The sequence below is a fragment of the Amblyomma mixtum genome, chromosome 2 (assembly GCF_055824585.1).
Source record: "Amblyomma mixtum isolate Tamu chromosome 2, ASM5582458v1, whole genome shotgun sequence".
Lineage (NCBI taxonomy): Eukaryota > Metazoa > Arthropoda > Arachnida > Ixodida > Ixodidae > Amblyomma > Amblyomma mixtum.
Genome location: NC_143013.1, coordinates 302,636,412 through 302,662,706, shown reverse-complemented (window position 1 = coordinate 302,662,706; position 26,295 = coordinate 302,636,412). Strand labels below are relative to the sequence as shown.

Sequence of the window (26,295 nt, the reverse complement as noted above, 5' to 3'; positions counted from 1 at the left end):
TGCCATTTAATGATTGCACTTGCTAATGCACTCCAGTTTTTGTCTCGTGTTCCTGTGTGCTCTCTGTTTAGTGTAGCTCATCTTGAAGCTTCAAACAGTTCAAGTTTGGCAAGCTTCTGCAGAGCAGGAAAGATAACTAATAAATGCGGTGCGACAGCTGTTGGTGCTTGTCTTTTTTTTTTTTTTTTGAATTTCTGCTACGGACTGGCATACTGCAACAGGGACCAGCTGCTGCGAAACGAGCTTTCTGCACTGTGACGGCAGCAGTCCTTCCCCAGCGACTCAATTAACCCCACCCCCATCATTTCCTACACATGCCCTCAGTTAACAGATGCGGGAGGCCAGCGTTCACCGCGGTGGAGTGCTGCGGCATGTCGAGTCATACAACGCGCACGTAAAGGACGCAGTGATCGACCAGTCGAGACATAGAGAAAGTAGTTTACTTAGATCAGCTGCGGTCCAAAAAGCCTGCAGGGGCGGTTGGAAATTTACGAGCATGTTTTATAGCGTGGGGGACGAGACGGAATGGCAAAATTACGTGCACAACCTCAGAACTACTACTACTCTTATTACCCTAATGTCTCAGGTTTTAGTTTGGCTAAAATGGCCAAAGGGCACGTTGAAGCCATTTTTCACTGATCTTTGCTCTGGATTGCATAAAATGCTTCTTAAAAAACAAAGCATTGATGTGAATTTGTCATATATACATTTCTTCACTGCATCCCGCTATGGTACCGCAATCACGCGCAATCGGAATAAAAAGTTGTCGCTACCCTAACGTCAGTGTGACAATCGGAACCTGTTTGTTGGTTTCAATCGAGGAAAAAGTGCAGCGTGGCTTTGTTTTTACTTTCGTTCTGCAGGTTGCCACACTCTAGACGGATAGAACGGAGGCAGTACAGACATCGTAACTCTCTGCTCGGCGTTCAGTGTGATCAGAGTTGAACGAGAGGGCAAGGCACTCGTCCGCTCGCGATGTCGTCGGAAGATGAAAACTCTGCATCTGTGCTTGAATACATGCCGTCGTTCCCCCCGGGACCGCTGGACACTTATAGGAAGCTGGCCTCGTTTGACTGGAGAAAATTGAAAGTGGCTCTCGAGGGCGAAGACATCATAAGGTTCAAGGTATGGTGAAGTGGCAAGCGATTCCACTCGTAAAAACTTCTGTTGCGCGCGCGGCTTCGCGCAAGCTTCGATTTCGAACAGGCCGCTTTCACCGGACGTCAGCGTTCAAATGAATTTCTTGAATACAGCGCAGAAACAAGCAGGGCTGACCAGGAAAAAAAATAGCATCGGTTGGTTTCGTTTAGTACCGATGAACTTTCCTTTTGTTTCACAACCGTGCGACCTTGTGGCATTGGCGAGTAGCCGTGCAATGGTCCGGTTTAATGATGCATGCAGGAATTTTCCTGGTCTGAGGCCGCATTTGTGGCAACGCCGCTATTTCCAACGTTTAGCAGTTTTTTAAATCGGGGATGCCTGTAAGCAGCACATATCCTACGCAAAGCACTTGAAAGAAAAAGAGTGTCATGTTGACAGCAACCCGTATATCTTTATCATATCGAACCGATGTTGTCTCGCACAAACAACGCGCACAAAGTGCGATCTGTGCGCGTTCATTTGTGTAGCAATGTAGCTTAAATGCTTCATGGCTGTTGGCAGCATTCGTCATACTGTTTAAGTTCTACAAATGCAAAAAAAGAGGTAATGCTATTTCTATATTGGTTGCCTGTAATCTGTCCTGCACCGTCAAACCATATAGTTTTCGAAGAGTTGAAAATGGAAATGAAAGCACGAGGAAAAACGTCTGTGAAAATTTGAAATTTACTTGCATTTAGTTGGAGAAGAAAACAGTGTTTTTCACTCCATAATTTGTAAGAAGCAGCTTGATGGAGCATTACAGAATATAGTGTGCAACACACAGGGATGTCGGCAATTACTTCATGAAGCAGTGCACACCCAGTGCACTGCCAAAGAGTTGCATGTGCCTGGCTATCATTTTGAACGATGTAGTTCCCAGGAATGTTTTGGCATATTTATGGCACGGTACAATTCAAGAGCACATTGCAGGTCATGTTGAGGGTCACTGCACACCTTTATGGGCCACTGTTTCGGAATCTTAAGCAACGAAGTCTTTGCAAGTACAGTTTAAACCTTGACATTCAAAAGAAGGCACCTGCATTAGGCATTTGCATCTGCCTAATATGCTCGAAACGAGAAAATATAATCGCGTGTAAAAGCACAGGTCTTGTTCTACATAATGTGAGCACTCTTCTAACGCTTTGTTGAATTCTTGGTTATGTCATTAATAGGGATTGGTGTCTTCTTTGATGATGCATTCTACGTAGCCCCAATGAAAAGTCCTCCTGCTGCGTCATTAACTTTTGAAGGGACGCAGCTGTTTGTGTTGCGAAAGTTAGCATCACTTTGTGTGCTAAGGTCTCACTTTTCAGTGCTTACATTATGTGTCCACTTGCGGGTGTCACAACAAAAACAAAATGCATACAAAGACGAGACAGGAAAAATGAAATGGGGCTGCTGTCGTGTATACCCTGTGTCTGCCTTGGCGCCATCTTAGTTTTGTGCATGTCTAATTTCACTCCTATAATATACCAATTTTCCTTACAAGGTACGTTATAGCCAAGGATGATAGTAGGGTATGCGTAGCAGGGCGGCGCAGAGAAGAAAAGGGTAGTGGGCGAGGTGAGGCAAATTTTTGGTGCCTGTGTGGCACTTTGCTCATAGAGGTAAAAAGACGATGGGACCTAATAAGAAATGTCCTCCTTGTTAGTGTCTCAGGGAAGCGCTCGGAAAATCTTTGGTGTAGCCCGACAACTTTTCGGGATCGCACCTACCACTCCTCGCCTTCCCACGTTGTCATCACTGCTAATAATGATTTCAAATCTGCTTGGTTTTTATTTTACCATGTTGGTTATTAAGTTTTGGAGCATGACATGTGATACATAAATTACTGCTTATTTATTATGTTTTCTCTTTTATGTCAGTGATCCTTAAATGTGTCAGTTGTGTGTGTTCAATAAATGTTTGTAATTGCCAATTTTGATGCTGGCATAGACTTTAACTGTTGCAAATGTAGGATAGGCCTGGAAGGGCAATTTAGTTTTTCTACTCAAGTTTGCTTACTAAAGTTTTTTAATCTAAGTTAGTATGTAGCAGATGCTTGAATTTATTTGAACAATTCTTGAAACTTTCCTTTGTTGAAACTTTTTCAAACAATTTATTTTCTGTTCTTTGATGACACCTATAAGTGAAGCGTTGCACATAATTAAGCTTTTCAGAACAGATGATATTCAGGCTTAAAAGGGGCTCGAGAAACAGGCAACAACAATAATGTTGCATTTTTGCACTGAGTTCATGAGTGTTCCCACTCTTGCTTCTGCACCCAGGCCAAGGTGTTCAATACCCTAGAGAAAGACCCACTGTTTGCACGCCAGCCTTATGACAACATCACCTTGGAAGAACACCGCCATCTATGCTTCAAAAGGATGAAGCGCATCTTTGAGTACCAGTTCTACACACAGGAGGAATTCTTCCAGAATCCATATCTGTCGTTGGCTTGCAACAACTGCATTGGTGCTTACGACTGGTCACTCTCTATCAAGAAAGTCCTGTGCTTTGATGTAAGTGAGGGTTTTTATCCTAAACTGTTGCTGTCAGCCCTCAGGAAGTGAACTTGGTTTCCTCTCAAGTGATGCTTGCAATGTCTGTTGCTCATAATGTTTATAAGAAATGTCATCTGTGAAAATGCTAGATGTTGCACTTTAAGGATTGTATTTTCCTACTGTGTGTGTTTGGATGATGTTCTGAATGTGCTTATATTTTAATCTTTCAGTTTATCAAAGCTGAAAATCGTCTCGGTATGCAGCAGGCCCATCATCTATATGCTTTCTTTTTTATTATTCGATAATGTAATGGCATTTTGGAATTCAGTGACATCATAATTTGATCGAGGCAATTTGTTGCCGAAATTATGTTTATTTCCTGCTTTTTTATTTAGTGGTCCTGACCTGAATCCAGCTAAAATAAAAGAAAAAATTAGAAACTTCTGTGTAGTCCTGACTTGGTGTGTAACAAAGTTACTGATTTCCTAGTTATGGTTCTATAACAATGATCTGCACATGGAGAAGTGTTTAACCCTTTAAAATGCTTTGTATACACAGTTTTGTACAAAAGGAACTCATAGCTTTTTATGAGAAGATACTGCATCTAGCAGCGATTTCTTTGTTTCAGGTGAATTTAGCACCCTTCGTGTAACAAATAAGTTAGTTTTTTTTTTTTATATGCTGCTGCCATGGTGGCTCAGGGGTTATGGTGCTCGGCTAGTGGCCAAAGGACGTGGGCTCGATCCTGGCCGTGGCGGTCCCATATCGATGGAGGCGAAGTGCTAGAGGCGTGTGTACTGTGTGGCGTCAGTGCACATTAAAGAATCCGAGGTAGTCGAAATTTCCAGAGCTCTCCACTACGGCGACCCTTGTAGCCTGAGTCTCCTTGGGACGTTAAGCCCCAGAAACCCATAAAACAAACATTTTTTTTTATGCCATAGGTATAGCAAATGCAGTAAATACTATTTCACAAAACAGTGAACTAGGCAGCACGTCTTTCACCATTTTTACGCTGACAGATTTTTCCACTAATAATTAAATAAATTTTTCTTTCTCAGTTTATTCAAAAATTTGCATCTCCAAAAAAAAAGAAAGTGATTCCACGATCCCTCAGGAGTTTACAAATCTTGGCTCTTGTTACCATTCAACCACTGTGAAACTTTGTATGAAATGTAGCACAGCCCTGTAAAAAATTAACCACAGATATTTTTCAATGGAAAACTAACAAGCTGTTTTTCTTGAGTTATTATTATGCTATTTGGGCAGAAAAATATTGCCTTTGGATGGGAACAAAATTAGTGCCTGACAGGATTAAAAACAATGTACCCATGGGTGCCCTTTAGGAAAGAAGTCACTGGTCATTATTAAGGCGGAAGTCTTTAATGTCTCATCGTTGTAAGCAGCAGTTGTCGACAGAAAATGTCACGCTTTTCAATTGGTGGAAACGGTCGTGACGTCACAGGGCGCGAATTTCAAATGGGGCCAATTGCACTTTGGCTAGTAACCATACAACCAATTGAAGGGATCGTATAGTGATGCTCCAAGTAAGTGGGACTGAGCTTAGTTAATTGCTTAATTACCCAATTAGCCTAATTAGCTTTACTAGTCAGGCCATATAAATAAATAAAAGCGATTAAGAAATTGGTCGAGCTCAGGAATCGAACCCCGGTCTTCGGCGTGAGAGAACGAGCACGCTATCCACTCCGCCATGCCTGCTGGATGGTTTGGAATGAACAAAGGCGCATACTTGTCTTCACTCTCATCCTCCTCCGTTCCCCTAGGCGCATATGGTGTCTTCACTCTCATCCTCCTCCGTTCCCCTCCGGTGAGGTTTAGGTGTCCACTGACAAATGAGAGACAGATACATTTCCTTTCCTCAAAAACCAATTTACCGACCAGCGAGGCATAGAACCCAATGGGCGATGGCGTTCTATGGACTCCTTGGCAGCGTTGCAAGACGCTCTTAGGGGCGAAGCTTAACATCTTAACCACACATCAGTGACCACACTTTAGGTACAAAAAGTGCCCTCCTGAATTTGACGGAGGCAGTGCGTAATTTCCTTTCCTCAAATACAATTTTCATTTTCCTTATCTTCTTTCACTCCCACCTCCCTTCCTCTACGTGCAGTTCAGGTGTCCACTGAGATGACAGAGAATTACTGCGCCATTTCCTTTCCTCAAAAAGCCCCGCTGAACGGGTGGTGGGGTTCTGTGGACTCCCTGGCAGCGCTACAACGCGCTGTCGCGTTCCACTTCTAAAGGCGAAGCTTAAGCGTCATTAATTAGCAGTTAATTAGTATTCAGGCATTAATCAGTAATTAAGAATTAATTAGTGATTTGCCATCACTTAGTAATTAGTACTCAAATATATGTGACGCCACCAGTGCCACAGAAACAGCGAAAGTGGTGCGGAAAACGCTTCCGCCTCTACCCACTTTAGACAGTCAAAGTGCCCCCTGAATTTTTTATTTACTGTGCTTGCTTGTGGTAGATCTGTGTCTAGTACCATCATGTCTTTAATTAGTTAGCCCATCACGGCATGACAGCCTAGTTTTTTTTTTTTTGCAGCTTTTAAAATATGGGCTGTTCTGAATGGAATAACCGGTACATATGCACGCCAGACTATGAGCTCTTTAATTTGTAAGGAACACTTTAGAGTGGGAAGAGGCAGGTGTAAAAAACGTATTACATGATTCTTTTAGCTAGTTCACGAAGTGCATTCTGAGGTCTCTTTAAAATATAACTCATTCAAGGCATATAGATTTTTACTTGTCAGGAATAATTTTTAAATATGTTTCAGACTTGGAGAGACTCACTGGTTGGTTTGCCTGACAGCTTCAAATTTCATTTATGTCATACTAATTTGATGTTTTTTTTTATTTATAGATGTTTATAGGGGCTGTGAGAGGACTGGGCACAAAGCGGCACATGAAGATCTTTGACGAAATACTAAATTTTGAGGTAAGGCCGTCAGAAAACGTCTTAGTAGAATCAATTTGTACACTTCGTAACTTCCTGCTAATGTGTGTCTCCTTCTGTTAATAGGCAGCTGGTTGTTTTGCCTTGACTGAACTTAGTCATGGAACAAACACAAGAGCAATGCGGACTGAAGCAATATATGACCCCTGGACTCAGGCAAGTGGCTGTCTTTTTGTACTTGTATCAATTAAAATTTGCTTTCATTTGAAGGCTCGTTTCACCAGGGTCTCAGAATGGGTTCAGTGGAACCGTTTGGTTTCTTGCAGTGCATTTTGGGTCCTGTGAGCACCTAAGTCCATGCATACCTTGCCATTGACCTCCTTGGAGTCTCGGAACTGATTATACTGTTGTTTATGACAGACTGTTCTGCCATACAGCCATTCATTATTAATTCAGTTTGGGCATCTTTTTATGGGGCTATGCATCTGCATGCCGATTTTTGCCTGCCAAGTTAGGAAGGGAGAGAATCAAATTTTTTTCCTGAGGCTGTTTCTCTGATGTGTGCAAGTTTTGAGTGATAATTTAGAAGCATTAGTTGTGAAGTTCCGTTTGCCTCTCTCCGATTAATGTGTTTAGAGCAGCTCAGGTCGGGATGTGTGTTGACCAGTGCCATGCGACCACATTTCATGAAGTAAACCCTGTAGTAGTAACTCCACGTATGGTAGGATTTCCATTGTCATTAACAGAAGCACCATTCATGATTAAATTCTTGTGCTTTCTGCAGGCAGAAAACTAAAGTGGACAGTCAAACGAGAGTATCTGTGTGATGAACAACACTAGGTACAGTAGTGATTCTGTTAAATTAAACGCCTGAAACACGCCCCCTTTGAATAGCGTCAGTGCTGTTACAGTCAAATTGTTAACATCAGAAACTGGCATATCATTACACATAGGCCTATTTTTCATGAAAATTTTCAATCCACAAGTGATGACTAGATCCGGTTTCTGATTTGCATGCTTCCCTGTCATGAGAATGCATTAACATCTGGAAAGTTTGATTCCTGTGTTCATCCTCAGCATTGCGTAGATGTTACGTAGACTCTCAGGAAATGCAGCTTTCCTTTGCTTGCCTATACTCAGTATACATGGAGATAAACAAGCTTCTGGTGAATGGAATTCACAGATAAAAATTTCCTGTGTGCAGAAGTTCCGCGGCAGATGCTAGGTAGATGCATATGACTTTTTCCGCATAACATGATGTGTCTCTCCCATTTGTGGAGATCTTTAACACTGTATTGAAAGAATAGTGAACACTTGAGCCAGTTTCACTGAGTATGTTTTCTGTGCATGTTTTTTAGATTGAAACAGTGTGCACATATAGAGCCACTTATCAAATCAAATCAAATCAAATGCAGTTTATTTTCCGTCAGAAAGAAATCAACGGAGGAGGCTCGAGCAAAAAGTGAAACATGTTCACTTGATTGCGCTCAAGCCCCCTTTTACATGGCATGCAGTGACGACACACAGGTGGACATTATATAAAACATACTCGTGGAATATGGAAATATGAAACAAAGCAAGCAAAACGTACAAGGTTAAACAATATAGAGTGGTTTTGCAAAGCTCTCTTGTGGAACTTAAACAATTTTTTATATGTACAGCAAGTACGAAGACAAAACAAAATAAACTGTAGTAATTTACAAACAGAATGGAAAGTGCATAGGTACATATTCATAAAGGCAAACGGTTTTGCAACAGAATTGCATGTTATTATTTCAGGTGCACTAATTAGTATGGGTTGTCTGATGCTTGCTCCGACAGGAAATACCTAATTTTTGAAATACTAATGTGGTTAATGTCAATTCCGTTATGTTCAAGATTGTTTAAAAGTGTTGGTAATGAATGACGTAGCATTTGTTGCCCATAATTTGTCCGGGAATAAGGAACTTTCCAAGGTTCTGAAAAGCGTGTATCACGTACATGTGTTGTTCGAGTTAACTGTGCCATATATTTTAACTCTTGCTGGCTGTTACGAAGCTGTTGTGAACTTTTGCTGAAACTAGGTGCACAACCAGCTAACGAACACTGCACTTGTGTAATTTTCTCACACATCACAAAGGTTAGAAGCCTGTGATATTGCACTTGAAAACCACCTGTTTTTCAGCAAAGAGCTTACAGTTGAAAGGAGGCATGATCATGGAATTGAAGGTTGTTGTTATGTCAAGTCAGAAAACCAAGCTACACAACAACTAGGCTCCTTGTGTTGCAGTGGTCGCAACTGCTTACAGTGTTGTCGGTAGTAGTTTTTAATTTTTGTGGAATTTTGCTGAGCGTAAATTTGGAATATTCCGGCGTGATTTCTTTTAATGGCAGGAAAAAAAAAGTGTTTCAAGGGCCAGGAAGATACTGGACAGATCTGTATGTGCACATCTACATTGCATGCATTACATGTGTACATGCTATCATGGCGTTTGAGCAGTTACCCACACCTTTGCACATTACATCTGTTTTGATGATGCACAAACCCTAGGAGGTTTCGGCATCACGCAAATCCTTTGGTGCCATTTTAACTTCCAGGAGTTTGTTCTCAACACTCCTGACATTGAAGCCATCAAAGTGTGGTCGGGGAACATGGGTCAGACAGCTACGGACGCCATCGTGTTTGCTCAACTGCTCACAGCTGATGGGCAGAACCGAGGGCTGCATGCCTTTGTGGTGCCTATCAGGAACCGCAAGACGCTGCTGCCATTCCCAGGTGTCCTCGTGGGAGACATGGGTCCCAAGCTAGGCCTCAACGGCATTGACAATGGGTGAGCCTTCACATGCGTCGTTTACTTATTTCTATTAATTTTTTTATTTACTCTATCTCGCACACATACATACTGTGCTACTAGGTTGCATGGCTGTATTTTCATTTGGGGTGGGGGAAATGTGAACATCACTTTTATGTTTTTATACACATACTACAAGTTGACAAAATCAACCTAGAGCCCTCCTGTACTGCAGCATTCCACCCGCAGTGCATTTTCAAGATGAGAAGTTGATTTTTTTTTGTTCTTTAATACAGGACTAGGTACCTTTGCTCATGAGTTCATTTTGCCAGGGCTAAGCCAGGCTCAAACTTGGCATGTTTTGAAGTCCAAACACTTGCAAGTCCAGGTGTGAGCTAGTTTTGGTGGATCAGTTTTTATGTTTCAGCCAAGTTAGCCACAGTAGTTCTCACATTTACAGTGATCTTGAAAAGGTATTAAAAAGGATGAATGTTAAGCAGAAATACATAGTGAGCTTTCACATGCAGTGGCTTGGCAGCAGTGTTTGGTGAATGGTTATTATTTTGTTATCTGTCATATGGCCATTATTGCATGCATACACACTGTGTGTAGCTGGAGACAGGCACTACTGAGGCTGTGTTCATTTTATCATGAAATTTGGTTTTTCTAGGTTCCTCTCTTTCCACAATTATCGCATTCCTCGGGAGAACCTGCTGAATAGGACAGCAGATGTGACACCTGAGGGAGAGTACGTCACACCGCTGAAGGTAAGAAATCCTGAATATTCCACCGCGTGCAACTTTACTGGCTAAAATTTTTGTTGCTACAAGCCTCACAGAGAAGCTTGAGGGTATTTCAGAGCACTAGAGCATCAGTAATAAATTGTCCAGTGCACCTTGCTCTGAGCTACTACGAAGTCTTCCGTTTCCTTAAAGCAGATTGGAAAACCCTCTGCATTATTGTGGCTAATTCAAACACTAACGTGCCTATACTTTATTCCTCGACTGTGAAGCAAAATGTCTGTTTGCAACCAGTTGATGAATGTCCCCTTTTGAGGAAGCTGTACATTGAAACATGAATCGCTCTGTTTCCTTGCTGCTAGTTCAGCTGAATGTGAAAGAAAGGCAAAATAATGTGTTTTGGTTTACAAGCAATGTTTGCTGTCATTCGAGTCTGATTATTATGCACTGCATTAAGCCAAAAAGGAAAAGATAATTTTCTTGCATGAGTTAGAATCTGTTGAGAAAGCTAGAAAGGCTTTTTTTTTTTCCAAGTTCATATTTCATTTTTTAAAAGCAGCAGCAGCTTTGCTCTGACTGCTTTGTACGTTCTTTTTGCTACTCCCTCTTTGTGTTTTGACCATGTGCTTCACTTCGTGGGGGTGTTTAGGACCCAAAGAAGAGGTTTGGAATGACCCTGGGCTCCCTGTCGATGGGGCGCGTGAGCATTGTGGGCATTTGCACCACAAACCTGATCAAGAGTGTCGTCATCTCCATTCGCTACTCAGCAGTACGTCGCCAGTTTGGCCCCGAGAACCAGGAGGAGCTGCCAGTCATTGAGTACCAGTTGCAGGTACATCAGCATTTTCAGCACTCCTCAGCACTCTCCATATCGCAAATGGCATGAATGCAGCTAGTAATATTTCTCAAAACATAATGTCAACACCACGTCCTTTGACACAGTCATGTAGACAAATTTTGCAACCTGTAATAACATAATTTTAGCCTTGGCTTCATGCACCATATGCTATCCGCCACAAAAGTTTACTGTATGCGGACATGTGCATCTTGTAAACTTTTGTGGCCGGTAGCACATCTTTGAAAAAAAAAAAAAAATGGAGCCAAGTGATTGCGCAACCCTTTGAGTGCTTATCTAACGTATTCTGGTAATTTTGACTTTATTTTGAATTTATGTGTGGCTGAAGCAACCACCTTGATGTGCAATTTTTCAGTGGAGGTTTGGAAGAGTTGCTGCAGTGTTGCGTGCCCGACTTATCGCAGTCTCTTATTTTTCTTTTTTGCAACCTTCGTTTTCAGCAATGGAGGTTGATCCCATTCCTCGCAGCAGCGTACGTACTGAACTACTACTCGACTGCATTGTACAAGGAGTTTGTCAGCTTCCACATTGCAGTTCTGTTTGGTGAAAAGTCTCCGGAAGTGGTGAGTGCCCAAATTCTTTTCCTTCAGTGCCACTAAGATACAGTCGAAGCTCGGTATAACAAAGTCCTACTTTTAGCCAAAAAGTTTATTAAATCTCGAGTTTCGTCAAGTCAAGATTCCCATGTTTTAGCAGTCTAGAGTTACAGATTCTTGAACACTCCTGCTCGATGGCATCTTGTAAACACAGTAGAACCTCATGATACTATTATGGTTGGTTAGAATTTTGCGATGGTACAAATTTTAAGGATGTCTTGGCTATGATGCATTATAATACAATATGTTACGCTTTGTGATGACGCGAAAAATTTCACAATGTGTGGCGGATGATACGAACATGTGAACCACAAGGCGCACCATGGATGCCTGGTGATGATGACGCCATTCAAAAGAGACTACCTGGCGACATATCGAGGAAAAATTGTCCACAAGGGCATTGCGGACTTTTTCATCCTAATATAAATGAGCCCCTGTCCTCCCCCCCCCCCCCCCAAAAAAAAAAAAGAAAAAAGGTATAGAGATATCGAACCCCCAGCAACAAAGCAGTGCTCGCACTGATGACAAGTGGCAGGTTTCGCTGCACTACACTAGTGGCTGCACTACACTAGTGGTGTTTGGAAGCGGCGCCTATGATTGGTCAGATTGTAGATATCATCAAAATGACATCTTGGCAGTTAATTTTTCGCAAGCACATTGAATGTTGAAGAGTTTTAGGACTTTCATTTGTGATTTCTCCGTAATGCAGCCACCTTTCCTCACAGGAAAAGCATAGGTAGGGTTTCCTGGGAATAATCTGTCTGGCTTGCTTAGTTTAATATTTCTCTTTAGTGTCCCTTTAAACGTCATGGTGGAGCATAAGTAAATGAGAATGAATAAGCAGATGCTTTGTTAAAATTTCGGGCTTTTTGTTCATGCTTGGCCATGCTGTGAGCTTTGAGTGTTCCTAAGAGCCTCCTCATACATTTCCTGCTTGCAGTCTGAGCAGGGTGTGGAACTGCACATCATATCATGTGCTGCCAAATGCAAAGCGGGCTGGTTGGCAAGGGACGCCATCCAGGAAAGCCGGGAGGCCTGTGGCGGCCATGGGTACCTCAAAGGTGCGTGGTGACTTGTATTGGTTTTTGTGCTGGTCACAACCTAGCCTCATGATGTCAGCAAATTTCTGTGCAAGCGAGTGTTCCACCCGGGACATCTATTTCTACTTTCTCGAACATACTATAGTAGCAGATTTTCGTAACTGCCTTTGGGACTGCCATAAACTAACTTGCTAAAGGCAATCTCCTTTTGTGACGCAGCATGACAGCCAGCAACAAGCCTAGCATTTTTCCTGTTTGTCTCGGTTGGGACGAACATGTGGTGATGTGCTGCGTTCATATCTTTCATTATCTGGGCATGTCTTTGTCCTAGTGCCTCTTTATATATATTTTTTTGACCACCTCTTTCACACCGACATTATCGTAATGCACCGTATTAGCTGACTACTTAAGGGGGGACACTGGCCTTGAAAAGAAAATTTTATTAATTTAGTCATAGTTATGAAATTTTCAGGGCACATGTATTTTTGTGCGCTGATTCTAGATATGTCATTTAATTTCATGTAAAACAATTCCTTGAGCACTTATGCACTTTTTATGCAAGTATTTTGCGGAGAGTTTTAAAGAAAATTTGCTGCAGGAAACTCGCTGAAATGTATGCCATTGGGTTCTCTTGCCACCAAGGAATACAATAAGGGTAAAATTATCATCCTGGCTCTCACAGAACTTGAGTAATAGGGTACTGAAGCTGCCACTTCACACACAGGAATACACATTTTCCTTCTCATTTCTGAAGTGACAACTTCAAAACTCTATAACTTAAGTTCTATGATAGGCAGGAAGACAATTTCACCCTTATTGTATTCCTTGGTGTCAAGAGAACCCAATGGCATACATTTCAGCGAGTTTCCCGCAGCAAATTTTCTTCAAAACTCTCCGCAAAATACTAGCATAAAAAGTGCATAAGTGCTCAAGGAATTGTTTTACATGAAATTAAATGACATAATTTAGAATCAGCACACAAAAATACATATGCCCTGAAGATTTCGTAACTGTGACTTCATTAATAAAAAATTTTTTTTCAAGACAAGTGTCCCCTCTTAAGGTGAATGATTACTGCCTAGATGTAATTTTTATTTTTCCTCTGTATATACTCTGCAAAAGGCTTCTGATCATTTATATATGATGTGCTAGTGCAGCTGCTTTATGTGTGTAAATCAGCATAGCGATGGCTTTTATGGCACCGACCACCAATTCCGCAATGTCAGTGTAAGCTTGCGCACAACAACGAAGGAGTGTGAATGGGGTAGAAGGAGATGTTATGTTTGCAACGTTGCTTCCTTCTGTTGACAATTGTTTTCGTTGCATATGTAGCACTGTGTGACAGCTGTTGCATGGTTCTCGTATTATGCAACACAGTGCAAACATTTTTTGTGTGTGCAGACACATTAGTGGCCCAGAGTCAAAAGTTCCGAGTATATGTTTTTCGTTTGTTTCATAAGTTGTACGCACATATCATGTCACTGACGTGTTGTGTGGCCCTCCTTGCATGGCAGTGTCAGGCCTGGGCGATCTGCGGAATGACAATGATGCCAACTGCACCTACGAAGGAGACAACAACGTGCTTCTGCAGCAGACGAGCAACGTGCTGCTGTCGTTGGTGCAGGGGCGCAAGGCAGGCCAGCCTCTGCCGGCTTCTATGGCCACCATCCAGTTCCTCAACGACATGGAGGCCATCCTGCAGGGGAGCCTCCAAGCCACCACTGTGCGCGAGATGACCGACATCAATGGTTGGTGGTGCCACCTGTAGGCAGAGGCCTGCTTCTTCTCTCCAGACTGCCAAAAGGAAAAAAGTTTCACTCGGTCCAGTCCTTGCTTACATGTGCCCAAGCCTTGCTGTGGGAATACATTTTATAGCCCTCGTGTTTCGTTTGACAATAGAATACATGCCATTTCTTGCCTCACCTACCTGGTAAAAATAGAAAGAAAAAAAATGGCCAACCACCAGACAGCCATCTTAGCAAGCGTCACCTGGAAGATGGCAAAATGAATACCACAGAGGGCAGTGGCAGAATTGCTCATTACAGTTTAACCTCATTAATGCAAATCCTCTTAATTTACATTACCAGTTAATTTGAAGTGACGCTTCGGTGCCATCAATATCAATTATATTAAAAAGGCTCGCCTATGTAATTTGAATAAATTTGCGACCCTGTTCGACTTGAAGCGATTTTGAACAGACTGTACATCTGTTCCAGAAGATGGGGATGCCTGTTTACTTGCTGGGTCGGGGCTCCCTCTGCAGCAGAGGTTTAATTTCTGTCGGGGAAAAGAGGCAGGTACCAGTGCCCAGATCATTTAGAAGAAGAATAAAATGCAAAATGCATTATCAGTGTGAGACTTTGATGGTTGTGAATTGGAATTCATGTGGAAGAATTTTGCAATCAACTGCTGGCCCAGTTTCGCAAGAATTTTCTTCAGGTGTGTGAGAGCGGTCCGTGGGTTAAAACCATCACGGGTCCTAGTCTTGTCGAGCAGCAGTCAATCGGCAAATGTTGAAGCGCACTAGGGAAGTTAGATTGCTGGCAGGAGTCTCTCACATTTTAAAATGTTCGGTGCCAGCCAGCATGCTTCAAGCAAAACAAAGGCTGGGAACAATGCTCCCACTCAGACATTCGAGACCAGGCATTGTGCTTGTCATGGAATGCCAAGAAGTTAGCTTTTTTAGTGCAGGAACTGGAACCAGATGTGAACACATTCTTTAAGGCACTGAATTAATGAGTACATTAGGCTTATGATTTCTGGTGTTCTGAACACTTCACACTGTGCAGATTTGAAAGTAGATGGGTCATGCATCCACACGCTCTGGCTTATTTCTCAATGTCTGCTTTAGAGCTTTCTTCTAGCTTTGCTGGTGATGTACAGTGGTGAGCAGCCTTGTCTAGAGCGCTTGAGCAGTGCGCACTTGGTAACAAAAACCGAAATTAGAGAGCAGCCCCTCATTACAGGGCAAAGTTTTCGTGCCTGCTTTGTTTACGAGGCTATCTGGCGCTATTTCCGTGCAAGCGTTGCAGCTGGACCCTAGAGGCTGCCACAAAATCTGGATTTGTTTGCAAGGAAGTGCACCGCCCGAGCGCTCTAGACAAGGCTGCTCACCACTGTACCATTCGGGGAGTTTTTCATTTTTCAGAGATTTTGAAAGGTAAAATTTGGCTAAAAGGGAATTTTTACCGAGTTGCATGGAAATTTAAGTACCGAAATTCTCTCCATTTTTCCAAATTGATAGAGTTTTCTAGCTGCTGCAGGTAAGAAGGGACAGAAATGGGGGATTTTCGGTCTGATTGATTGGATCTTTGACTGCAGCATGGAACATCACTGGGCTTTGCTGTACTATGCTTCCTGAGCTTAATGTGATTTCGTTACCCATGCGCAGTGATCTTGGCGGCGTACAAATGGCTGGTCTGCTACCTGTTGCGTCTGAGTGATGAGAAGTACACCGCACTGCAGTCCCAGGGAGAGGACCAGTTCTCGGCCAAGAACAACACACAGGCCTTCTGCCTTCGTGAGCTGGCTCTGGCATACATTGAGGTGTGTCATCATCGACTCATTCATTGAAGCAATTCATTTCCGCGGTTCGTCTGTGACGGCAGAGCATGAGCAATAACTCGCGCTGAAAAGGTCATGTACGAGAAATTTTTGTTTTATTCGGCTCTAGAGCAAGTAAAATTTTTCTAGTTTGTGAAAAATCTTGAAGCAGTCTGGTGTGTGAAATCTGAAGTGGTACTTGTTGCACCCCTGATAGCTTTCGTTTTTTTTCCTGGGAATCGTACTGTAAACATTTGCGTGATGCTTTCTGTTATGCCTTCATGTGGAGGTATTTGGTGATCAAAATGGTGCCATTGACAAGCCTCAAGGCTCATCTTGGATGGAGCTACAGCTGGTTTCCCATGCTCTTGTGTGTGTGTGTTCACAAAACCACGTGAACAATCTTTTCAACTCCTGAAACTTCAGTCTTTCTGCAGTGCCATGGCAGTGTTCAAAAGAAGCGGCGAGATAAGAATTTTTTTCCTGAAATATATTTTAAAAACTAGTGAGTTACTGTTGTCGTCTGGTGTGAAAACTACTATCCAAAAATAAGCAACCTAGTATGAGGCACCATCTGTTGATGTGTAAAGCAGATATTAGCGGTGGCGAATCGCCGTCCTTGAAAGCAAATGGGTTAAGCAGCTTGCTCAGAGAAGTAAGAATTGTTTGTTGCTTTTCACCAACACTAGAATATTTTTTATTCTTGAAAACATATTCAGCTATACTCAGTGACAGCTTTGCTTCACAATGAAGGGGTGTGTGCAAGGGAGGAGCATCCGCAACTTGTCATTCCGCCAAATAGTGCAGCCACACGGCAGTGTGCATGGCCACTTTGCACATCGCTGTCTCAACGGTAACTTCACTTCGTCGCTGATGTAGGTAGCACTATTTCTGAAAGCTTCTTATAATAAGATGTGCCCTAGCAAATTGATTTTGGTTTTCTAACATTGCTAGTTGGCAGTTGTGTTAGAAACACCACTTAAGTTGCGAACCTCCTAAGTTTGAAGAGAAAACTATTGACTGCAAGCAGGGACTGTGCAGTAGAATCTCGATGATATGATCATGGTTGGTATGATTTTTGGGATGATAGGAATCTGTGAAATTCCCTGGCTGAAGTGCATTATATACAATGCGTAGAATTTCTAATGTTCTGAGCACGTGAGCCACGACTGCACCCTTGCGCTCGTAGTGCTTCGAGCACATCACCGGCCCTAGAGCTGCCGTTTTCCTGGTACACAATGCGAGCAATGAGCTGTAGCATGCAGCCTTACACATCACCAACAACACAAGTGAGAGGTGGTGCGCTGCCCCTACATCACCATGCGGCCATAAATAAATACCGTCATCCATGAAAAGGTCTGCCTGAATCCATTTCCCGTACTTCTGTTAATGGATATTGTTCTTTTCAGGTTATATGAATTTCAGATGATACAAATATTTTTTGCAACCCCATGAGATTGAGATTCGACTTTATTTTGCTGCATGGAAGTTAGGGCGTGTTTTGGTTCCATAACTACTGGTCTATTGCCATAAAGAGGTTTTTTCAGAGGATATTAAAGGCACTAACAGTTATGTTTGCATTCTTATATCACAAATGTATCTCTTACAACCTTTTCGACTTCTGCGAAAGGTGGAGGTAAACCTATTTTTTCACTTGATGCATTGACAGGCCTGACAGGCCTGTCTCCTTCATTTCTGAACTGACTCACACTAGTGAGCAAGCACCAATAGAGCTTAGGATTGCTACTGTCTTGAACTTCCTGCTTGCTTTTATGCCCGGAGTTGTATTTACTCTTGTGTGCACTTGGTTACACAATGTGTGCCTACTGAGCCAAAGTTTGGTGCCTTTTTTCTTGCCTGATATTTGTGGTAGTTGTGTAGTAATGAGAGAATTGTGCAGAAGTTTATATCCATATGAAAGCTGTTAGGTGGGTTATACTTTTCTGCAATAGAGTGACTTTCATGTTGCCATCTCATGAATGCTAATCTTTGTTGTTTCTTCTAACAGCACACAATTGTGGAGAAGTTCCAGAATTTCATTGCTGACCTGAAGGATCCCCAGCTGTCTGTGGTGCTGCAGCGACTCAACACACTTTTTGCTCTTTGGAGCCTGGAAAAGCGCATAGGGGACTTGTATGGGGGTGAGTTTGAATGCTGTGTATGTTCATGCGCAGCGTGCATCTTATAGTGAATTTTGTATGCACCTACACGATGCGTCACAAATTTTTCGCAGGAAATCGGAATGCCCAAAACATGATTGAGCAAAATACTTTTTGTTGCTTATTGTGATATATTCTGAATGGTGCATGGATTTTAGAGCAAATACTCCACAAGAGAGCACAAGACTCTTTCTAGATATGTTTGTGGAATGCTGAAATATTTTTCTTTCTGTGAGTCATAAATGCACCCGTGTTAGCACTAATTGTTAGTGCAAGGCATTTGACACACCTAGTGGGCTGTTCAGACACCATTATTTGGACAGAAATGAAACTTTTCTATATTCACTAAAATTGGAAAATTAAAATGAAAAATTTGCCACCTGTAGCACAGTGATATCAGCAAGTGCTTTTTGCTGCTGTAAAGCTGGAACCGCATGGCGCGTTTTTGGGCGCGATTGCCGCGTGGATGGTGGGACGCGCGCGTCATTCTGACGCGTGCCCAGCGTAATCCAACAAGAAATCGTGCCGCCGCGTGGTTCTACGCTTGTAGAAAAAAACGCCTGGCGCTGCGCGTCCACTGATGTCACGGCCGGTGTCCACCAATCAGCGTGCAGGCACGTGTCATTTTGGTTTTTCGGTTTGCCAACAGATGGCTCTGCTCTCCGCGCATCTCGGCGGCACCTTTTTGGGGTAACTTTGCTCTTTCCTCGGAGGAGCTGGCTTTACTGCTGAGCACGTCCAAAGAGCCACGTGCATTTACGCATCGTGTTCGTTCGCGCATAGTGTTCGGCCAACATACACAATACAGCCTTTAACGAGGTATAATTACATGAAGATTGTTTTTATTGTAGTGTCCTGTAATTTAAAGGGCATATTATATGTGCGGTAACAGATAATTCACCTCGTTGGCAGTTGTGTGGTCTGGCAACCCGAAAAAACGCTTCATTTTTCTCGTGCAGGTGCTCACGCGTCGGCGGCAACGCGAGCATTTGCCGCGTGTCGCGTTTTTCGCTCGTGAAAAACGCTCCATGCAGTTCCAGCTTAAGACAAAGCAACAGCTTTTGCATTGTGTGAAGTGTGTCATAGTCAGATTGTTTGACCAGCTGGTCATTTCCAAGCATGACCTCTGGTTGCAGTGGAATGGAATAATTGCTGTTTTTCATTTTGTTTTCATGTACGGGTTGTGCAAAAGATTTTTTTTATTTCTTTTTAAATTTTACGTTTCATCTTCCCTTCACAAATTTGTTGTGTCCACTCTCCATTTCAGGTGGATATTGCACAGGTGAGGCAGCAAAGAATTTGATGCGTGAAGGCATTCTCCAGCTGTGCCGGGAGTTGAAGGATGATGCTGTCGCGCTGGCGGATGTCATCTCGCCGCCTGACGTCGCCCTCAACTCCATTCTCGGCTGTTCCGATGGACAGGTGAGGATTGAAGGGGCACCGAATGCAAAGTCGTACCATAGTTACAGATTGCTTCAGAACCCTGCTAGTGGTCTTTCTCCCTGGAATGGTGCCTTTTCAGCCGAGAAAGTCACTATGAGGCCGTTATTGAAATCTCCTCCGCGATGCACCATGTAAATTTATTCACAAGTTAGTTTCCACCATTTTAGACAAATTAAAAGCACCGTGGTCTGGGTGAAGAGGGCTTGGAAACTGAGTCAGTGCTACAACAAAAAAAGCAAACGGGAGAACAGTGTCTTTGACTAATTTGTGTTTGTTGTGAAGACATTCTCTATGTAGTGAACTTTGCTGCTACAGGTGTCCACAGAAGTTTTCAGAACATCTAAACCATGAGAAAGCTACATTTCCTCGCTGCCTACAGGCGTGGGCAGGCATTGAGGGATGCTTTGTGCAGGGCGCGCAGGGAAGTGTTATGCACATCTTTCAGATTGCGGCTGCTTGCTAGACTGCCAAGCAGTTAAGTATTTTTATAATTTTCATGTTCTGAAAGCCTTTCTGGGTGCCTGAACATTATCAGGCACTGCTGTTGCGCAAGTGCTTATAAGATTCGTTCATGCTTCACTTAGGGACCATGTTTACTTTCTCTTCGAATCCACTCCGTTATCCTTGACCGATAGTCCTTTAGGGTAAAGGATTGAATTCCAAGATAAGGTGAACATAGCAGAGGGCAGCAGAGTCAGGTGAGCAGTTGAGATTATGAAGTCTGTGGGGACAGGGCAGCTGGAGCTGGCACTGGATGCCAGTGGGAGAGGCCTTTGTCTTGCAGTGAACATAGTTATGCTGATGGTGGTAATGGTGGTGTGGTGGCAAGCATTTGTTCTCTTTATTCCTTCCCCGCCCTTCATTTGCTGCAGGTCTACAAGAAGCTGTTCCAGTCCTTCGTCGTTTCTCCTGGAGGCACGCAGCGTGCTCCCTGGTGGAAAGAGTTTCTCGACAAACCTGTCATGGGCTCTCTGCTGGCAAAGCTCTGAGTTGAAGCTCACGTGTCGCCAACAGAATGGCCTCTGCGGGAGAGCAGGCAGCTCTCAACGGGTTTGTATTGCCAGGGGCTGTATTCTCAGGCAACCACTTTCAACGACAGTTTCACTTTTCATCTGGTGTGACGTGCAGTGTGTCAGGATGCAGCAGAGGCAGTCTACTTAATATTTCCTCTCATTCCTTTTGACATGTTCTGTTATGGAAGGAGCATCATGCATGGTGCATGCTTTTGCACACATGTGGCCTGACCATAGGCAAAAAAATGCAGTTGGAATGGTTTCGTGGTTGAATGAAACAGGCGACAGTAGTGATACTATTGTCAGTTGAGAGCGGCGAAGCTTTGTTTTTTGTTAGTTGGCATGCAGACTATTGGAGAAAAAGAGAAGTTGCCTTTAATACATTACCAAGCCTGGTGTTGAGGGTGCAGAATTGATCTGCCAAGTTTAATGAGCTTCTTGGTGTGTTTGGCAAAGCATACATGGTGTGGGTCAGTTCCACAAAATAGGGCAGTTTTGCACTGGGAATTCAGGACAGAAACCGGATGGGAACCGCTTGGATGTGTGGACAGTCTTGGAATGTGTGAGTATTATCGGGGTAGCCTCTGCAGTGTTTGCAGCGGGGCATGTGGCAGTTGTTTTGTGTCTGATGTATATAGTGGTCAGAGAGCAAGGTGTGAGTACAAGTGAGCCCACCATTTGGGCTGTTCATGGTTCACAAAAACGGGGGCTGTTTGACTGTATCAGCAGAATTGTAATGGAGGAGACTGTTCCATTCTTCTTTTCTAGTGTGAGTGCACTCGACAGTTTCTCCACCTGTTATCGCTAACAGAAAGTGTGCCTGTTTGGGCATGCATTTTCAGCTGGTATGTTTATTTGGAACGATATCTTCAAAAGTGATTGTCTTGGAATACAGCCCCAGGTATATTACTAGGCAGTTATACAGAATCACCCATGGTTTTTGTGATTCTGTCCAGTGCTTGAACTCAGTGTGTTTAGCTTCACTTCCAGTGCCTTAGCAGTCATCACCTGCCACAAACCATGAAGAATGAGATGCTGGTGAGTTTAAAGCTGCCTCAAGTCGAGTCGCTGTCCATTTGCCAGTTGATAATTACAAAGGAAAGGATCGCAAATGCCCTTTTACTGCTAAGAGCCTTTTTAAATTTTTAGAATAATTTTATACATGTTGGCTGCTTTATTTTGGAGAAGCTTTTAATAGCTTGAAACTTTTGTTGCTAGCCCAACCTGTTTCTCCCTTTCGCTGTTGATTTTTTAATTTTTTTTCGCAACCTGAGAATGTACCTATGTGTAAGAAACATGAGGTGATCTTACTCATTATCTTGTCATTCAGAACTATCAACAGTTTAGCTGTTTTGCGCGATTTGTTAATTTGCATATTAATAATTTCTCGTTAATTGCTGGCTGCATGCTGGCGGTGGGTTATAAATACACTGTCAGCACAGCTGTCTGGCTATTGGTTAACCGCACCTGAATGCTCAACTCAACAATTTCTACCTTTTTAACGATGGATCCAGAGTTGTAAATAGCAGGCATCTGATTTTACATCGGTAATGAAGGTCACATTTAAAGGCAATATGAGAAGAATAATGATTCCTTGCTTTACTGATGTAAGATTATGTGTTCTTTATGCGACATGGAGATTTTACGCTCTACTTTTAGAGCTCACTACTAATGCACTTTGCTAAAAGCACCTATTTTAAGCCATATGTGAAACAACTGTCGATTTCTTTCTGAAGCTAAGTGTACTATTGCTTGCTCCTTTTATTCTTGCTTGATAGCTTTTTTTTTCTTTTTTTCTCTAAAACCACATTTGTACAGTGGCTGTGCAATCATAGCATTTTTGGGGATGAAATGGGTAGCAGTCTTAGGTGAATTAATTGACTGATGCTAAGTGCAGTAATACTGCTTGACACAATATATTTCAAAAATCTTTTGAAATTAAAGCATGTCTCATCATACTCATTGCTTTGTGGCTTGAAGTGACTAATGGAAAAGTTCATTGCACACTGAACTTCATGTGGCACCAAATAAGAGGTACTTTTGTCATGTTTTTGTGACGTTTGCCTCAAAAACACCAGAGAAGGTGTCATCATCTCGTTTTAAATGAGGAATTCACTCGGCATGCTTCCGTCATGTATGTCATAACATGCACCTCTTTCCTTCCTTGTCTACTCAGTAAAATGGTAGTACTAGTATAATATGCATATACAGTCAAGCCCAGTTATAACGAACGCTCGGTTACTACGAACAAGGGTAGAGCTACCGTCAAGTTATGTATTACGGCAATGGCGCTGCGTCTCAGATATAATGAACAGCCGCGGCCTCACAACTCTGTTAGAGTGAACTCGAAGGCGCCATAAACTCGACCGCGCTGTTGAAAAATTCGCCCTTACCGCTGACGCTCCATTTCGGATCTCTTTGTTTGATGCTGTGGGAAGGCTTATGGCCTCTTCGATTGAGTCAACAGCGGAGAGCATCGTGAATTGTTTCCGTAAGGTGGGCTTTATGGGCCCAGGAACGACGGAGCAGGTTGTCGAACAGTCTTGTGACCTGACACAAATGGATTTGTGGCAACGCGTCGTTGACGTGGCCGTACCTGATGTTGCTTGAAACGACTTCGTGGGCACGGATGATGACGCTGAGATAGCAGAGCCATGCACTGACGAAGCCATAGCGCGTTAAATTCGAGCAACCGAAGGCGAAGACTCCGACAGAGACATTAAGGATGATGACTTGCCGCTAGTTGCCGTGAGCGCTTCAACAGCGGTTAGTAACATCGTGGCCGTGAAACAGTTTGTTGCCAGCAAGGGCCTTGGGGAAATAGGGTGTGCTTTGAAAAACCAGACACAGGTCACAGACTTTTTTAAAGAAATGAACGCTGTCTTTGATCGATTTTGGATTTTCGTCTGTATAATATGAGACGGCCACTTACTACAAACTTTGGCTATAATGAACACAATCAGCGTGACCGTCAGATTCGTTACAGGTGGGCTCGACTGTATTGACGAAATACAGTAAAACCTCGCTGATATGGTTTTAGACATTATCAGAGGAAAAACTAATGATCCAAACCACCTAATTTTGGAAAATATCTGTTCAAAGCACAGAGGCATTTATTGACAATTTTACTTCATAAAAATGTCTGAACAGCTCTGTTTCTTATGCTCACATAATTCAGTCCGCATTTGCGTTGTCCATAGCACAGAAAAAATCTCCACAACACATCCGGTCCCTCACTGGCAGTGGTAAAAGTAGCTGGGAAATCATCTTCATTTTTGGGGGCTTCGCCCCCCTGCACCAGTGCTGTGCGGTGAATCCGCCATGGTGGCTGACCGCCGCAGGATTTTTGCTCTTCATGCTGCGTTCAAGAGTGACACTGGGATGTTGGCATTGGGGTGGCGCAGAGAGCGGGAGGTGTGGAGTAAAATATTTAACTGGCATGATGCCTTCATGGTTTTGCTTGTAAAGGTTAATGAGAACGTTTGCATCAGCCACAATTGAATGCACATGATGAGATGTTTAAGGCACTTAATTGCTGGTGAATACAACCGCATTGTCAGAGATAGACGGAAGCACCCGGAAAATTTTTGGGGTGGCTTCTTCAACCCCTTGGCTCCCCTTGGCACCGTCGGGGGCTGCGTTCTCTGACCTGGCCTGCTTGTACATAAGCGCTTTATTAAATTCTCAGATGTTTCGCCCCTGGCCCTTAAGCATGGTGAAGAAGCCGCTGCGTTCGCTTCGTATCGCATCCCCGCCGGAACAGCCCATTCATATGTTAGTGTGCTTTTTTTTTCTCTTATGCTTTGCCCCTTTTGTACCTGGACACTGCAGAGGAGCCACCATGGCCAGTAAATGCCGCAGCATTCCCGCTCATGTCACTTGCCCCCTCCAGGTTCGGACTACTCGTAGTGTCCACATGTATGTTTGGGCGCTGAACATATTATACAACCAGAATTTGCCTGAATTTTGGACATAGTCCTAAGAAAATTAGTGTAACTTCATGGGGTACATCTACTGCCTGCGATTTTGACCGTATGAACACAGAACACATCGAGGTTTTACTGTACTATGGTCTCCCACTGCCCATTTTATCTCCTACCTCTTTTTTTCCCACATACTTAGCAGTGAGCTGTGTACTTTGTGTCGTGTCTTTCACTGGTCTTTCTGTGATGCACTTTTCTTTTTAATTTTATTGACTTTAGGGCCCTGAAGGATGCTGTTTTATTATGCACTGAATTTCAAGCGTCTTGTGGGCTTTGTGTTCTTTACATGCTACGCCCCCTTTAGGGTTGACGTTCTGAGAACCACTTGACTGTGTGCAGGCATTGGGCATGTATAGATGCCCTTCTGCCAGCTGATTGTACCTTCCGAGAGTGAAGGCACGGGTAGTTACAGTGTATATGTATAGGCATAGAGATTATATAATATATATGTGCAGATATGAGCTGTATTTCATTTGCAGCGTAACAACCTATATTTTTTATTGTTATCCCATATACATGTTTCATTTCACTGCTGGATACCTCTCGAGTTTCTCTCATTGCACACGTCTCTTGTGTGTCTGTTGCTGTCAGCATTGAAAAGAAAAATAAAATGTGGTGAATGGGACAATGTTTTGTTTGCCTCAAAAGCTAATATCTTCCCTAATGCATTATGACCTTCCTCATAATGGTTTTTGCAAGTGTTATGTGTATAAAATTGCATCACGTATAAAATTGTGTATAAAATTGCATCACTTGCATCGCGAACTCATGACATAACAGTGACTCCAGTGTCGGAATCGGGCTTCTAAATTGAAAAATTGTGAAATCTGGCAACTAAATGTAGTCACTACTGCAGCAGACGAACGCCTACCTGGTGGGACAGAAAGCTATCCCTTGTTGTCCATTCTACCATGACAGGAACTTAGTAATTAGGTAGTTCTGCAACCATGTAAAAGGGACACTGAAAGGGACTCTTTCTGGCTTTGTTTAGGTTTGTACAGCTGCAAAAGAGTCATTTGTTGGCGCCAAAATTTGATTTAAAAATCTTTCAGCCAGTCGACTCAAATGCTTTGATATCCTTACTAAAAAGGATTGATTGCCACCATTTTGAAGTGAATTGCAGTATGCTGTAGCCTCTGAGATCTGCACACAAAAACTGACGTCGACACATGCATTTTACTTGTGAAATCAGCCAGTAGTAGCACCCCCTGTATTTCGTGTGTTGGTATTTTCTGCTTATAAGAATGCCATTTTCGATAAGAGGTGTCTTTGTGATATGAACGCAGAACCCTATCAATGCAAGCTAACTTCTATTTATCCTCGGTGTCCGTCAAAGAGTGCATGTTGGACCATGACATGCTCAGTGTTATGTCATCTGAATATCTGTGACCAGTGTTGGTGCAGGTTAAAGATACCCAGGTGGTCGAAATTATTCTGGAGGTCCCTCTCTTTCTTCTAACACTCCCACTTTCCTCCCTTCCCTTATTGTGCCACAGAGATATGGGAGACAGATACTGCACCATTTCCTGTCCTCAAAAACCAATTTACCAACCAATTTTGCTTGGTAAATTATAATTGTGGAGCCATTAATGTGCTATTCAACATTTCT

At 42.9% G+C, this 26,295-nt stretch overlaps 1 protein-coding gene across 1 annotated transcript; it reads left to right on the top strand.

Moving 5' to 3' along the window:
- The first annotated feature begins 793 nt into the window (after nt 1-793).
- LOC149364723 (peroxisomal acyl-coenzyme A oxidase 3-like) lies at nt 794-25,314 on the top strand. The gene is made up of 14 exons (XM_089574662.1): nt 794-1,125; nt 3,408-3,641; nt 6,510-6,584; nt 6,669-6,758; nt 9,120-9,352; nt 9,984-10,080; nt 10,703-10,885; nt 11,350-11,472; nt 12,446-12,566; nt 14,060-14,293; nt 15,937-16,091; nt 18,097-18,229; nt 19,515-19,669; nt 20,563-25,314. The coding sequence occupies exons 1-14, from the start codon at nt 976-978 to the stop codon at nt 20,677-20,679; spliced, it is 2,100 nt and encodes a 699-aa protein (XP_089430788.1). The 5' UTR covers nt 794-975; the 3' UTR covers nt 20,680-25,314.
- Nucleotides 25,315-26,295: the final 981 nt, after the last annotated feature.